Source organism: Lucilia cuprina, chromosome 3, assembly GCF_022045245.1.
Source record: "Lucilia cuprina isolate Lc7/37 chromosome 3, ASM2204524v1, whole genome shotgun sequence".
Taxonomy (NCBI): Eukaryota; Metazoa; Arthropoda; class Insecta; order Diptera; family Calliphoridae; genus Lucilia; species Lucilia cuprina.
The window spans coordinates 18,980,103-18,997,896 of NC_060951.1; the positions used below are offsets into that span (position 1 = coordinate 18,980,103).

A 17,794-nucleotide genomic window follows, 5' to 3' on the forward strand; every position below is an offset into this window, starting at 1 on the left:
TTTTTACAATTCAATACGGTCTTAGATTTAATTATATCACCTGATACCGCCCTAATTGCCTTCTGGCTGTCGGTAAATATATTAAGCCCTGTGGGCGCCATTTTTATACTAACCCAATTTACACATTCCGTTATCGCTCCTACTTCTGCCTGGAAGCTTGTGTTATGTTCAGGTAAACGGTGGTATATTTCTGTTTCTGGGTCTTCAATGTAGAACCCCAGGCCCACTTTGTCACCTAATTTAGAGCCATCCGTGAAGCAACGTATTCCTACTGGTATTTGCTCCAATGTTCCGCTTGACCAAGACATTCTGTCTGGGATTAGCGTTTCAAAGTTTCCGACACATTCTGTGTCGGGTATGCAATCAGGCACGTCCGATGACTATGTATAACCTTCCAATATGTCCAGCATACATTGATGACGTGCCCTATAACCGATTTTGGCCAGTTCGGCTAAAGTAAAAGCATTTCGGCTGTGAGCGCCGCCTCATATCTTATATATGTTTCAATGGATAGAATATCCAGCAACGTTTCCAGAGCATTGGTTGAAGTAGTACACATGTCATCACTTATACCCAAGCAACATGTACGCTGAACTCCCTGTAGTAGTTTGATATTACAATTTTTGTCCAAAGCAGTCCACCAGATTAATGAAGCATAACCTAGAATTGGTCTAATTACACTTTTATAAAGCCAATTTGTCATAGCATGACTAAGACCCCATTTTATGCCTATGGTTCTCCTACATGTCGCCCAGCACCGATGTGCCTTGTTGATCCTATCCTTTATTTTAATTTCCGGACAAAGTTAAGTACCTAAGTACTTAACTTTGTCTGTCCCCGGTATCTTCTTGCCCACGAAGCAAGGTTCAGTATATGTAGAAATTTTTGTCTTTCTTGTGAAAAGACAGCTCTTCTACACAAGTAATTTGGATCCTTTCCCTTTAAAAGTATTACGACATCGTCTGCATAGCAGACAGGTCTAAGTCATTTCTCGGTTAGGGTCCTTAGGAGGCTATTAATCGTGGTAACCCAGAGTAAAGGAGACAAAATGACACCCTGTGGTATACCACGAAATACCTTATAGCTATATCGTACATCTCGCAGCTTATCCATCTGTTCCTTAGCATGTAGTTGATCCAGTTACGGTATCAGTGTGCACGTTATTGAAAGCGCCTTCGATGTCAATGCATACCGCCAGTGTATACAGTTTGCTATCGAAAGATTCACCTATGTAGTGGACGACTTCGATTAAAGCGGTTTCCACTGATCGTCCCTTTACATAAGCATGCTGCTTATATTTAAGGTTTATGTATGGTAAACTGCTTTTTACCATGCTATCGACTATCCGTTCCAAGGTTTTAAGTAGGAAGGACGTAAGACTTATCGGTCGATAGCTAGTTTTCCCTGGTTTGGGTATAAATATTACCCTTGCATCTTGCCATTTAACTGGGGTATATGCGAATTTTAAGCATGCAGTGAATATCTGTGACAGATGTACGGAAACCAGTCCCACCTCCATCTGCAAAAGTGCAGTGAAAATGTCATCCGGCCCTGCAGCTTTATAGGGAGCAAAGCTCTTGATTGCCCCTTTAACCATGTTAGATGTAATAAATATTTCCATGTTACCCTCCCCTTCCTCCAATATCGGTTCATCTATGTTATTCGATACACCGGGTGGGAAATGAGAGTCCATTAGGAGTTTCATTATCACCTCCATATCCTCAAGCCTCCTGCCCGTGTCATCGATCATGGATTCCGGTTGGACATGAGTTTTGGATAGGAATTTTTTATCTTCCATAATCATTTACGCTATCTACCTGTTCACAGAAAAGTTTTCAGGAGTCTCGTTTGGCTTTTCTGAAGATTTTCTTCTATTCACCAAGTTTATTATGATACTCATCCTAGTATACTGCGGTCTTTTTACGCCGTGCCCGGTTAAATAGTTTGCGAAGAGTCTTTCCAATGTTCCGGATCTCCCCAGTTAACCAGGGTTTTTCCTGGGCAGATCTCCGCTACCGCCGAGGGCAGCTGTCCTCGAACGATTCAACCAGGGCACTTGTGAACGTTTTCTTATTATACTTCTTCTTTGATTCTATTGACGAAGGTAGCTTTATTACATAAGTTCAATGTTATCAAGTCTTTAGTATTAAGGAAATCCATAAGGGCTTGTCCCCTGCGATTGGCGTTTGTACTACCCCAAGTTACATGGTGCTAGTTGGCATCACAACCTATTACAATTTTCTTATTTTTCTTTTGTGCCTCTTCAACCAGTTTCATCAGATCCGACGCACCGTTGCATCCAATGTTGATAATCCTGTTGAGAGAAGAAAATATAAGTTCTTGTGACATAAGATACATGTTCTTGGACGAGACCCTGTATCAGCGTAGAAAAGTTGGAAATTTACGTGATTTAATCCAGAAACCTTGTTGGGAATCGTCCAAGGTTCCTGGATTAAAGCTATATGTATTTTACCTGTTTAAATTTTAGCCATCAGAGCGTTGGTAGCTGTCTCGCTCCGGTGGAGGTTTATTTGGATAACCTCAATCATGGTCATCCATTAAACTGTCTTCCAGCGAGTTAGTGGTCACCTCCTCGCTCTTTGGATTTGACTCCTCCGGGTAGTCTGAAGTGGCTATAAATGCAGTGGGTACTGTTGATGGCTGTTGATGTTCTTATCAGACATAGGAATAGCAGTATTTTTAATATACACATTCCCAATTCTGGAGATCACTGCTGTTCTGTCTTCTGGCGGGTGAGTGATTTTCTCCTCGCATTTAGGATTTGACTCCTCAACATTGCCAGTACTTGCTAATGATGCTTTGGGTGCTGTCTTATGTGTTTTAGTGTCCTTGTCGGGGCCGGTTTTCAGGGCCCTTTCAATCGGAGCCTTTCCAATTTTGGAAAGGGCAACTACATTTCCTTCTAGTGAGTAGTTAATGGTAAATTCCTCGATTTTAGGATTTGACTCCTCAGCTTTATCAGCCGTGGTCTTAGTTTTTTAGTGTCCTTTTCGAGGCTTGTTGTAACAGCCCTTCTAATCGGCATCTTCCCAATTTTGAATATGACAGCTTTAGAGGCGAAGTAAGCCCTACCTTTATTCTTGGCGGGAGATTTCTGGTCGATACCTATTACAAATAAAGTTCCCTCAGGTTCTTCTTTCCTATAAAAGACGTCCAATTTTTCCACGGCCAGCTCAGCATTTTGACCTCCAAGAATTTCCAGTACACGTTCATTAGCTAGTTTACTGCCCCATCTTTTTATGTAGACAGTGGACTTTAAGAGCACCGGAAGCTCGCTCTTCTTTGCCAGTCCCAGCCTAGCGCCGTCCCATGGAGGAGGGATACTTTCCACCAAGTTCTTTTGGGTGCTAACTGGTGAGATGCCAACCTCATCAACATTACGCCCATGCTGAACTCGCAACTCACGCTCTCTATTGGTTGTTTGCTCTTTGAAGCGATTGCTTGCTTATTGTTGACCAGATCTTCTATTTTGCTCTGTTGGTCTGTTGTAATTTTGTCTGTCGGATTACCGGCATCATAAACTGCATAGCAGAGATCGTCCCGGTGAATACTTCTGGCAACATTGGCTAAGATGGCTCTCTTCCTTTTCCTCCGTCTAGCTTCTCCTTTCTCTTTTTTCGGGGCTTCTTTTGAGATACCCTTACCTTCGAGGTTGATTTCGCCGACGTGTTAGTCTTCGGAATATCTGGCTTGGCGTTGTCACCTTACTTGTAGGATTCTCAATTGAGGTTCCTTTGAGTGAAGTATGGCTTGGCTTCGACTGTGTATTAGAAGACGGGGAGCTCTTTTTCTTCTTAGGGTTATTCTCAGTTGTCAACTCCACGGGAGAAATGATACTTCTTGCCTCAGATACCTCCGTAGTAGTGTTTTGCTCACGATTGCAGGATGACGACACGTGACTCGCGAGTAGATCAACACTTGCCGACAGTACTGGGTTATTTAGGCCCTGCACCGTAACTTTTATCTTATTTTCCATATTTTTCCAGTTTTTTGGTCCGCGGGGAAGTGGACAATCTGCCCTCCCTCAGCTTAAGTGAAATTAAAGCTGGGAGAGAACAAATGGTCCATCACCACCCCCTATCCGCCACCCGGGGACGCGCTCGGTAGGAAAAACTGGAAAACTCCCCCGAGCACCTCCATATAAATTAAATACAAAAACTCGTTTATCTTGGCAACTAATACAGTTAGAATCTTAAAATTTGGCAACATTTTTGGGGTATTAAATTGGCGGATTACCCATGAGGGGAGCGACACCTCGTATATTAATTAAATTCAAAAATTATGAATAAAATAAAAAATCATATATCTGAAAACTGGAATCTTTAAATTTTACACGAAGAATTTTGAAATTCATCAGAACATTTAGAGTATTTTAGAGTATATCTAATATTTTATAAGCAAATATTTAGAATGTTTATTATTTTTGGATTAAATGAAATGTAAATAAAATTCAAAATGTTGCAAGTGTCAACACTGATTCATGCATTTGAGTGATCGCACAGGATCTTTACTCTTTAGACCTGGTTCACACTGGGAAACTCTTGTTGAGAAACTTTTTTGTATATGGGAGAAAGAGATGGTTGATATTTCTTTCTCTTCTCACACACAAAAATTAAAAGTTTCCCAAAAAAAGTTTCCTAGTGTGCAGAAAATACGAAAGCGTAACAAAAGAGTTGCACAGGGCGCACTCACAAGGTGAAGTCAATTCAACATCTGATCACCATTTTTTTTATTTAAGGTAGACACAACTTTTAAAGTATGTACTCGTATTAGAGTTGCCATATTCTGATATATGTGCATCCATCTAGGGATTAATTATATTTTTAGGACACTGTTTATTTAAACTTATGTTATGTTATCTATTTAAAATTATAATAAGTAATAATTAAAATTTTACTAAAATTGGAAAATTTTTTTAATTCTTTTATAATTTTTTAAAATTGTACTCATATACATATTTATTTGAAGTGGAGAATTTTTGGGTATGTGGGATTTTCTTTTTATAAGTTAAACAAAAAAGCACAATGACAATACGTATTTTTTTACATTAAAAACAAAAAACTGTTTTTGTAGAATGACTTCACCTTGTAACTGCACCCTGGATACCAAAAAAAATCTCAAGTAACGATCCGTGTGTCTTTATTTTATTATTAGTTTTAAAAATTGGCTTGCTTATTATATAATTTGCAGGTTTAAGACATTTTACTTATCTGATATACACATGTCATATCATTTCACACAAAATTTAAATATGACTTCAAGTACTATTTTAATTTAAATCATAATCTACTCATATTTTAATTTTAAATTGATATTTCCAATACTACAGGTGGGCAATTTTATGTTTAGGATGGCATCGTGATGTTCGTCGTATAAGTCCCGACTCATTAGGTCACATGACTCTTGGAACAAGTGTTTATCCAACTCTAAATAATAGTAGTGTTTCTACGAAAATATCACGCAAAATAGATAATAGTATAACAAGCAGTAACTTGGCAAAATTTTTAGCATGGGGCTTGCCAGCGTTTCAAACAGCTGCAGTGATTGTTGCACGATTGGTGGATGCTGATGAGTTGTTAGGTAAGCAATAAATATCTGAAGAAGTGTACTTATTTGACTCTTGTAATATTTATTTTCATAGGTGCATGTTATGTAGGCAACCAATCTGATAAAGGACTCCAGATTTTAGTAGCTACACCATTGTTTTGTTATTGGATATTCGGATCAATGAATTTAGCTTCCGGATTTTTAGTTTATCGTCGAAACAGGGATATTTTACGCAATACGAACTCTACATCACTGCAATTATTACTACAGACGAAATGTAGTATTTCCGGAGTATTTTTATTTATTTATTGTTTACCTTATGCATTACTGCTATTATCGGTGATATATGAGTTTGCAAACATCGACGTATGGCTAAGTGAATCACCTTACGGCCAAACTCCAGAATGGCCATTTTTGACAAGAGCTTTTATGGAATTAGTGCTATGTATTGTTTGTTCTGCTTGCATTTTGGGACCAAAAATCTCTTCATTATATAAACGTCAGTTAGAAGTTCCTCCAACAAAAACACAACAATTAAATATGCAGGCTGTGCCTGCTCAACATAAATTAATTGGGCACAATTGCAATAGTCGTGTTTCAAATAATGCCTATAGTACCACATCTTATCAGACTGTCCGAGAACCAAAAAAACCTTCCCAACATACAAAACATTTAAGTAATACAATTTCAATGAATCAGTTGCCCAACTATTGCTCTGGACGAACTAAAATTCCAAAAAATTATGTGATGTATCCCCACTTAGTGATAAATTCCTCAGCTAGTTGCAACACAAATTCACTACATCGCTACAGCGATGAAACTATTTTGTAGAGTTTTATACATCTACATTGAAACTACATACAATTATACCATGTATTGTATAAGATTGTACATTGTAAGACTGTGATATGCACTAATGTACTGCTATCTTAATTATATATTTTTATTAAATGCTAAATGGATTATTACAAAAATTCTTTTGATAAATTTAAATAGAATTAAAGTATGTATTTTTAATTTTAACAAACATATCGTTGTTGCTGTGAGAGTAAAAACCTTCATTTTTATTACACATTAGTGCCGGTCTGCACGGGGAAACTTGATTTTGTGAAAGAAAGAGAAAAAATATCATTATCAGCCCGCCACTTATTAATTTTGATGATTTCTAACAAATAATGATATCTTTAAATAATGATATATACATATCATAGGAGCAACTATGATATGTATACATTAATTACAGTCTTAGGTACTTTAACTTAAAACATGACCATTTTTGATGATGAAGGGTACACGGATTGATATAGCACATTAGCACTTACCATAACTTTAAAAATATATATTGTTCGCTATCATTATAATCTAGGTATCTCGGAGTAAGGCCTAGATTATAATCCTTTTAATATATCCATTCATTTGTATCTACTCCATGATGCGAAATGTCAGCATTTATGTTTTATAGTTATATATACATTGTAATATTAACAAGTAAGAGTGCTATATTCGGCTGTACAGAATCTTATATACCCTTCACCATAGTGTATTTTAAACATAATTGATCTTACAGTCTAGTTAATAAAAACATTAAAAAAATTTGAGTCGATTTAAGCCGATTTAAGCCGGCGGCTCAAGCAACTAAATATAGTTCGGCGGCTAAGCTCCGACTCGAAGCCGGTCGACTTCGACCTCTGATTCATTGCAGGTAAACATTGACGAGACGTAGATTTTGTTTTTGTTTATCATAAAAAAATTGTTTTAAAAAGCACTTGGAAAAAATTTGTGTTAGTTTTAAATTTCAAACTTACATTATTCGCATAAAAATTATTGTACAATAACTCACAATCTACTCTCATATAATTGAAAACGTTTTAAATACTTTTTTCTATTCATTAAAAAATATATTTGCAAAACAAAAGGGAAAATTATTTTAACAAAAAATGCAAATCATATTTTATTGCTATGTATTTTTTGTATGTTTGGATTCCAAACATACAAAAAAATACACAGCTGAATAAAACCAAATATATCTACACACACACGTGTACATCTTTTTCTATATACAGTGTTGTTGCTTTTATAACAATTTTTTTAATGAAATTTTCAGAGGTTGTCTCGGATTTTTGCTCATATCTCCGTTATTTACCGACCGATTTTGCTGATTTTAAATAGCGATCTTCTCGAAAGCATGTCTATTAGAATTATTGAAGATTCGGATCTCGCCGATTCTTAAAACTGATTTCAACAGACAGACAGACGGGCATGGCTTAATCGACTCCGCTATCTATATGGATCCAGAATATATATACTTTATAGGGTCGGAAAATTATATTATAGGAATTACAAACGGAATGACAAACTTATATATACCCTTCTTACGAAGGTGAAGGGTATAAAAATATACTTTTAAAATAATACCTTAAAAATTTTAAAAAACTGTACTTAATATAAAATTTATAAAAAATTAAAAACTATACATACTATATTTATACATATACGAATGTGCCATTAGTATTAAGAACTATATAAAACTAATATTTCTAGGGACTTTTATGTAGATTTTAAATTATAAAATGATTATTTGTAAATATTATTTTGATAAAATTGAAATTAAAAAACTACTTTTAAACAAAAAAATAATACACATAAATTTAATAATAATACAAAGTTAAATTTTTTTGCTGTGTCTTAGTCATTAAATTGATGCCCATATTTTTCTTAAAATTGACTGGAAGACAAAAAATTTTCTTAGGAAAAAATTTTTATTTATTTATTTTATTTATTCCTGAAATATATACATTTTTAATAAACATTTAATACACATAAATTTAATGGTAATACAAAGTAAAGATTTTTCTTTACCTCTCGGAAAAATTTGTTTGAAAATGATATCTCTCCTTTATTTTGTATTATTTTGATGGTATTCGATAGTCCTACCGAATTTTAATATTTCTTGTAGGGAACCAGATTCTTATTTTCAAAGGAGGCAGAATCAGCCCATTATCTCTGAGCACGGCCGGAAACAGGTAGCATAGCCTTCAGGAGATTGGAAACCTTAACGGTGCTTCGTTGTAAGAGTAGTTACCTTCCGATTAAGAGTAGTTACTCGATTTATCTGTTCGATAGTGCTGCGCTTTCTTCTGAAACCAAACTGATGGTCAGGAATAATGCAATTATCATTAAGGTGTAAGGCTTTCAAGCAATAACTTTTCAAAAAGTTTTGAGAATATAGACAACAGGCTTATGGGACGGTATGATGACACTTGAGTGACATCTTTCTCCGGTTTTGGTATCATAACAATTTCGGATGCTTTCCATGAGGTAGGGAAATATCCAATACGTAATATCGAGTTAAAAATGAACAAAATAATTCTTAGTACTGAATTGGAAAGGTTACTTATCATCGTGAAAGTATTTTTAGCCATACCACGTGATTTTCCTGCCTTTAATTGTCGTCTTCACTGGAATTTTATTGGGCGTGGACCCACATTATTTATAATATTAGCACTAATGGAAGAGTCTGTATCATTTTCAATAAAAACATTCTCCAAGTGATTGGCGAATGTCAAGTCTTTTTTGGCACTGACTAAGTTTAACCTTTATGTTTGGAGATCGCGATTGTTGCTATTGACGTCTGAATGTTCTCTTTTCTTTAATTAAGAGACTCAATATTCCTAGGACATTTCGTAGTCTCCCAAGGTGGCTGTTTTGTTTTGTGGCTAGTGTGAGCTAACATACATTTTATACTTTAACCAGTTCGTCTTCTTGTTAGAGAAAGAAGAACAATAGTTTTCCAATTTTTTTTTTTTTTTGGCTTCTAAGTAATAAAGTTAAAATTGACGAGAGGTCCAGTGAAGAGATCACTGAAATAATTTCTCGTTTTATATTTTTGATTACAGCAATGTCAATTAGATCGGCAATCTTATTGAGGTCTGTAGGCTAATAGGTATGTTGCCCACTAGATATGGCATCTAGTATATTATGCGATATTGCTTCTAGCAATTGTCTGCCTTTGGGAGTAATGAGGTGCTATGAATCTTAGTTTTAAAGTAATCGGAGTTTTAAAGTAATCGAGAAACTGCTCTCGATTAACATTATACCTAGAAGGACAATATATTGAAGATATTCTAACTCTACTATCAGGTATTCTGGCATTGGGAAATGTCTAATATTTTTTTCTCACTAAAATGGCTGTTCCACTTTGATATTTTGTATCGAAGGCATTGTAATCGTTTCTGAATCAATTTTTTAGTGTAAAGTGTGTTTCAGAAACGAGAAGTACGTAAATTTCTTGAATTAGCAGGAATTGTTCTACTTCTCTCTTGTGTTGGCTAAGACCGTTAGCATTCCAAAAACAAATTCTTAGAAAATAAAATTTTTATTTAGCAGGATGCATTAATTGTTGAACATTATTTTTCATATTTGCTATGAAACTGTTCAAGGTTTAAATTAGATTCTCAATAATCTTATTTGTAAGATTTCGGAATCATCTTTTGTTGTATGGGCATACGATTAATTGTTATTGCTTTTATTGTGATATTGAGCACCAGAAGTATTAGGAAGGCTTACGAAGTTAGAAGCTTAATATTGAGCATATCTTTTGGCCATATTTGATTTTGCATGTGCAGATATACTGGACATCCGCGATAGTGAGCAGTGTGAATTTGACCACAGAGGAGGACCTCTGCGCTTAATGGGAAGATACTTAAACTGTATATTAAATGAGTATCACCCATTTTCATCAATTGTGAAAAGTTGAAAGTAATTTCAACTCTTAACATTGGTTAAGGGACTTTGTCCTTGTTAAATATATTGTGAATGGACTTAACTTCATAATCTTCAGACTCTAGCGCCTTTTTAATGTCATCAGTTTCTATGGAGTTGTCTAAACAATGAACTTTTGTTTTAAAAGACTTTTCTAAATAAGTCTATATTTTTGTTTCCTGAATGCTTCCTTCACCTAGAGAGACTACGTGGATTTTGTTGTAGTTGTTGCTGAGGTTGCTTCTTCACTGGACATAACCTGAAACTATCACCAGCGAAATATTCAGCTACACTTTTCACCACCTGGACGAAGGAGTTAAACTTGAACCTAGGCGTCGTAGTCGATGGAAACCAAATTCCGACTGTGAACCACTCAAAGATTTTGGGGGTCACCTTTGACAGCCTGTTTACTTCCTGAGCTCATGCCACTGCAATTACGCACAAATTGCGAAGTAGAAACAAGGTCCTCAAAGCGCTAGGCGGCAGCACCTGGGGGATGGACAAAGTAACCTTGTTGGCTACCTATAAAACAATTGGCCGGTCAGTGGTCAATTATGCTGCTCCAGTGTGGTCTCCATCGCTGAGTGATACCCAGTGGAGAAATATTCAAAGCTGCCAAAATGCCGCCTTAAGGACTGTAACGGGCTGCATGCAAATAACCTCAGAACACCATCTACATGAGGAAACAAAGCATACGAAGATATGTTCAGGATCCCTTAGATCGGATTTCGTATACAGCAGCTTTGAACGACATTCATAGAGACGCCATCAATACCGCGGTTTCAGGTTACCGCATGAATGTCGTTCTTGGAGGTCGCCCACCGCCCATAACAGAAATAGAGAAGAACCTGCCGCGGAAAACAAGAGTTGCTCTGGCACAACTGAGATCGGGATGGAGCAACAGGCTCAACGCCTACTGGTCCCGCATAGACCGTGCCCAATATATGCCCATCTTGTGGGCAGGGTCCCCATGATACCCACCACATATTCAACTGTCCAGCCCACCCTACTTCAATTAGCCCAATGGATTTATGGACTAACCCCATTGAAGTAGCCCAATTTCTTGGCTTGGACCTAAATACAGAACCCCCGGTTTAAAATTGTATAGTTTAAGCTGTTACAACAACAACAACAACATGGATTTTGGCTTAACGAATTTGATTTCTCCTGTTTTGGATTTGGTTGGAATTTTGACATACATACATACATACATACATACATACATACATACATACATACATACATACATACATACATACATACTGTAACGGTTCAAGCGATGTGCCCTATCCTTCAGGAGACCTGCGCTACCTATTATTCCGACCGTGCTCAGGGTTTGGGGTGGTGTTCTTGTCTCTTTCAGGATAGGCTAAGAACCGCACATTCATTTAAAAAGGTAGCTTCAAAATATTAACTAAACTAAAACAAAAAAATTTAAATGAAAGAAGTTTGAACTTAATGTCAAGAGAAGATGGTGGTATTTCTTCCCTCTCTTGACCCTCCCAACCTTACTATCTTATAATAAAAATCGAATCGCATGATAGCCCTATAATGATTCCCTAACTACATGTTTAACTAATCTTTCGTGGAATAAAATTTAATTTAATTGGTCATTATTTCAATCTAATAATTACACAAGTTTATTATAAAAATGTAAAGTGAACATATTTATAACATTTATATTTAACATTAATAAATATTATTAGTTAACTTTTGTTGTGCAGTGTAATTTGTATGTTTTATTTTTAAGTATTCTAAATTGAGATATTCAACAATAAAAAAATTGAAGTTTACATTCAAATGTTGTTAACATAATACTTTAAGATATTATGTTAATAACATAATTTAACATTAACAAAAAAAATTCAATTCAATTTAGAACACTTATATTCATAGAGAATTTAAATGAACATTAAACACAATTCAAAACTTACCAAACATAATCCAACGATGACAACAGGCCTGATGTGATGCTGAATTTAGGTTTATTTTGAAATTTAGATTTTTAAATTCTCATTTCTTTTATAGGTTTTGAGTGTATTTATGTATATATGTTAATGTATATGTTGTGTAGGGTATATAAAGTGTTAGTGTATAAGTGTTATTACAATTTTAAGTTAATTTAAGTTATGATTAAGTTTAATTTTAGATAAAATTAAAATAATTAAATTGAAATTAAGTTAAAAATTTAAATTAAGTTAAGATTAAGTTAGATTATTATCAAAAATTAGATAAAATTTAAGAAAAGTAATGTTTCAAGTTAAGATAGATGTAAGTAAAGTAGGAAAGTTTTAGTGATTTAACAAAAAGTTAGGTTTAAGATAAATTAATTCGATTTTAAGTTAAATTAGATAAAAGTCAAGATAGTTTTTTAGTTAAAGATGATAGTTTTAGTAGCTTTAAGATAAAATTAGTTTTAGTTTAACGTTTTATTAAACCAAACGAGTTTTATCGGTTTTTTTTTAGATTAGTTTAGTTTAGATTTAGAGTTTAAGATTAATTAGTTTAGATTTTCAAGTTTAAATAGGTTTTATGTTAAATAATTAGTTGTAGGTTATTTTAAGTTTAATTATTGATGAATTTAGTAAGATGCTAAGGATTGGCGAGTTTATTTTTAAATTTCCAAAACTAAGTATATTATCCCCAAAGTTCTTCAATTTGTTTTAGTATTAATTTGAAATGATGGTAAAGTTGAAAAATTAACATAAGAAATTGGTCAATAAAGATGTTATGATTGCTTGGATGGACATGGATCGGCAGATCTTTTGCAGATAATTTACTTATCAATGCAATCACAGTCACAAACCTATGTATGCAAAATTGTTAATAGATGTTCATTTATTATGCATTTGAGATTTTACCTGATTTTATTCCCTGTTTTATTCGCAATAGAAATTAATTATTAAAGTATCCGTCAATTTTAAATAATTTATTTTAAATATTTTATAATAACGGAAATTGATTTATAATATTTTATTTCCGTTTTGTTCAATAAAATTTTCTGTTTAAATGAAAATTTTTGAAATACAAATGTTTCAACACATACTAAACATTTAATAAATTTTAAAAATTTTCAAGTATTTCCAACCCAATAAACAATTTGTAAACCCATAGCCCTCACAAAACAGATACAGCTTAAGATATGCGCTAGCAGATCGGCAACTGGATCTGGAAAGGGCGATTTTAAAACTAAACTGATTTTGCTTATGCATTGACCTCACAATACATACATACATACATACATACATACATACATACATACATACATACATACATACATACATACATACATGTATGCAGTGGTTGACGAAACAATGGAAACTTTTTCAAATATTTCAGAAATGTTTGAAATTCTAAACTTATTATTGATATACATATCGAGCCCTTTTCGCACAAAAAACAAAAATTTTACAGGAGAGGATTTTTTTAATTATCTCCGAAGTAGGACAAAGCATTACTCCAAAACTCCGTTAATAAATACTATTACATCTAAAATATGAGATGCAGTTTGTTTCGATTTTATATTGACGCTATATTCGATTTTTTGGTCTTTTTTGCCGAGACAAATTTTTGTGATATAAACAATAGTGAGGCGGTTACGTTTAAATTCTCTGTTTAAAAAAAAATTTTTGTGTATATCTTTATATAATTTGTATAAATCTGAAATTTAATAGTGTAATAAATATTTTTATATGATTTTAAGATCATCTAGCGATGTCTGTGAGTCTTTTTGTTGAAAACCGGTTCCGAACGTTATGAGCTAGAGTGAAAGATGCTTATTGATGACAAATATTGTTTTGTGTTAATAATGGGCAAACACCGTTCATGATTTCACTTAGCCTCAATACAAGTACCTCCCGGGAAATAGTCAAAACATTAATAAAAATGTTGTTTATTTTGCAATCGCTATTAAATTTCGCAGAAGTCGGTTATATATATATACCTGTAAATTATGTTGGGAAGTATTACAGATATCAGGCAATATTTGACCCTAGCCTCCATTGTGGATCCTATAAGACAATGATTTTTTCCCTATAGAAAATAAGTTTACAGTTAATAAATCTTTCAAAAATAAAAAAGATATGACGAAATTCTACAAAAACATTTGTTTTTAAAACTAATAACGCGTTTAAATTCTATAGACCTCGGTCCACAATTGACCAAATACCTCATTAAAACCATTCTGAAAAACACCGTGATGTCCACATTAATATCCATACATTGTAATACAATTAGCCTTATATCGAATATATAAGTAAATACTGGGACTATTGATTCATTAAGAGTCCATATACAGGTCCGCCTTCCAAAATCCACAAATTTACAACCAAATATAAGAGTTGGTTAAATGGAAATAACATAAATGTAATGTAATTAGAATTAATCAAATTCATAAAAACGTTATAGAAAATTATAAATTTTAGCACATAAATTGTAATGGCATAGTGATAATTGCATGAATTTATTACAATTATACTCAGATATGTGGCATTTCACTCACAAACAAATTTAATACGTTAATTTGTTCAAATTTTTCTATCAATTTAATATATTTTAAAAGAAAATTTAGACGTAACCGACACCTTGCTGTTACAAAATTCATAAACAGAAAATAAATGTGTACTTACGTCTTTTTTCTTTTTCTTGTAAAGTTGAAACCATTGGATTGGAAATTTTCAGAGATGATGCTAATAAACCTAAATCAAGTCGCTTACACACGTCCATTTTGAAAAAAGGGCTTGATATTATTTATAATTATTATTAATTTTTATTAATATACATGCATTTGCCAAAATTAAAAAAAAACAGGTAAGAAGTTATAGTCGGGCGAGGCCGACCATATAATACCCTACACCTGTATACGAACAAAATGTGATTTAGTTTTTATAATAAAGAATTTAAGTTAAATTGTACTTTGCCTCAGATATACTAAAGCCATCTACTGTTTAATAAAACTGTGGATATTTAAGTAAATTGTTGATGGGGGTTTTTAGAGGGGCTAGGGGCAAATGAGGCCCAATAAATATAAAGTCCATCAGGGTCATCAAGACTAGTATAGAATTTGGTTTTGCAGCTTTTTGTCGAGATACGAGTATATTAAACATAATTATGAACTTAAAAGCCTATTTGGCGGGTTCGGTTCAATGGGACCTAGTGAAATAATGGATTGATGTTAACCATTTTCAATAGGCTTCGTCTACAGTACCATAAAAGATCATGTGCCAAATTTCATTGAATTATCATCAAAATTGCGACCTGTAGTTTGATTACAATGTTTACAAGCCCTTTTTGGGGGTACAATTGTATGGGGCTAGGTGATATAATGGACCGATCTTAACCATTTTCAATAGGGTTCGTCCCTGGGACAATAGAAGATCATGTGCCAAATTTCATTCAATTATCTTCAAAACTGCGGCCTGTATTTTGATTACAAAATTTACATGGACGGACGGACATAGCTAAATCGACTCAGAAAATGATTCAAAGCCGATTTGTATACTTTAAGGTGGGTATAGGACCAATGTTAATGTGCGTTACAAACATCAGCACAAACCCAATATACTCTCCCCACTAAAGTGGTGTAGGGTATAACAAAAACATAACTAGTTAAATTCATAAAAAGTCAAAACAAATAACTATAATTTATTTTTATGCTACCGACAAAACGTTGGAAACTTTTGAACTTTTACAGAAAAGAAGACTCTTACTAAAAAAATCTGCAAAATAACTATGTAAAAAGCATCGTTGGTTACTTTTATTTCTTCATTTTGATTTTGAATTTTTTAATTTTTTTAAATTATTGTTGCATCAAAGATGAGTGGATATTCAGTGTAAATTGATGTACAACACATAATTATATATGAATTTTGTACTAAATTTATGTACAATAACTTGGCAGCACTGAAAATTGTGTCTGCAAAGCCGAAAACACTCAATTTTCGTCTGCACATATTTCTCAGAGAGGATTTTTATTTATTCTCTCTGCAAAATGAGTGAAAAACAAAAAAGTTCTATATAGGTTTTTATCGTGCACAAGATCGTCCGATAGCAGTTATATATCATTTTATATATACGGATATTGTAACATTTTTTGAATGTTTTTTATTAAAAGTCATTCTGTAACGATATAATCCCAAATATATTTATATATTATCACATTTTTTCCTTTCCACATTTATATACATATTTTAATTGATCAAAAATATTTTTTTTTTAATGTAAATCATGAAAATCAATTTTTTTGAATTTTTTCCACGTGCATAAACTCATATTGAAAATGTAAATAATGAAAACGAGATTTTGCGTCTTTTCCACGTGCAGAAACACATATTTGTAAACAAAAATTACTCACCACACCAAAAAAAAATGTTTATTTTGATAAAACAGCTGTTGCGGTTTGTTTATTTTTCGTCGAGTTGTTTTCTTTATGTGCGTACTTTTTTCGAACTTTTCCGACTTTTCGACGATAGTCGAGTTATAGACGTTTTTGGAACAAAATAGTCGACTTCGACTTTTTTCGACAAAAGGTCGATTGTTCGATTATTCGAAAGTCAATTTATAAGATCCTATGTATAACATTATTCTATGAACCAAACCCTGCAGTAAATGTAGCGATAATTGCCTTAATTCTACTAGTACTAATACTAGAGTAGCAGACCCTAGTACAAATGAGGTAAGAGTTGTATGAAAAAGATACTAGTACTAGAAGTAGTTGCAGGTCCCCTTTGCAAACTGAATTTATTTCACATGTGTTGGAAAAATAAATTTCTAAAGTTATTGAAATGCAATTTTCAGACGTTTTGTAAGCAAGTAGACATTTTTTTTAAAAATGTCCTTTGCAATGATATTTATAAACGAAATGGCCAAGGCGAATTCAGATAAGGTGGTTTCAGTTTTGCAACAACAACATTTTACATTTATTTTGTTTTTGCATTTGGTTTACGTAGATCAAGGGGAATTCAGATAAGGTGGTGGCAGTTATGCAACAACAACATTTCCCATGTATTTTGATTTTGGATTTCGTAGATGTCAAAAACCATAAGTACGGCGAATTCATTTTGTAAAATGTTTATATTTTATTAAAAAATAAAGATATTAAAATTTGTGGGGAAAATATATTCTGAATTAAATAATGTTTGTTTCAAACGAAAAACTATTCCGGTAGCTTAATTTGCAAAATTTAAGTGAGTGCCTGATTTTAAGTAAAACTTAATTTTTTGTGAAAAATAAACATAAAAAAGTAGATATTAATGAAAATATTATATTACGAATGAATGAATATTTGTTAAGAATGGATAATTCTACTCCGGCGGAGTAATTTTCAATATTTGACCATAATATAGCAGCCGCCAGACGGGTAAATACCTCATATGGGTTTTTATATAAACCTTTCTTAATATTAAGTGTTCCGGAAGAGATATTTTTTAGTTAATCACGTTATCTAGAAAATTTTAATATAAAATAT

General features: G+C 33.3%; 1 protein-coding gene across 8 annotated transcripts in view; it reads left to right on the plus strand.

Annotated features, from left to right (window-relative positions):
• LOC111683791 (frizzled-4) overlaps positions 1-7,173 on the plus strand; it is a 40,382-nt gene extending 33,209 nt beyond the window's left edge. For all 8 annotated transcript variants that reach the window (XM_046945442.1, XM_046945443.1, XM_046945445.1 and 5 more), the window contains 2 exons: positions 5,351-5,601; positions 5,663-7,173. In XM_046945442.1, the coding sequence (XP_046801398.1) occupies positions 5,351-5,601; positions 5,663-6,399 (988 nt within the window). In that variant the 3' untranslated portion in view covers positions 6,400-7,173. The remainder of the gene's footprint in view (positions 1-5,350; positions 5,602-5,662) is intronic.
• The last annotated feature ends 10,621 nt before the right edge of the window (positions 7,174-17,794 follow it).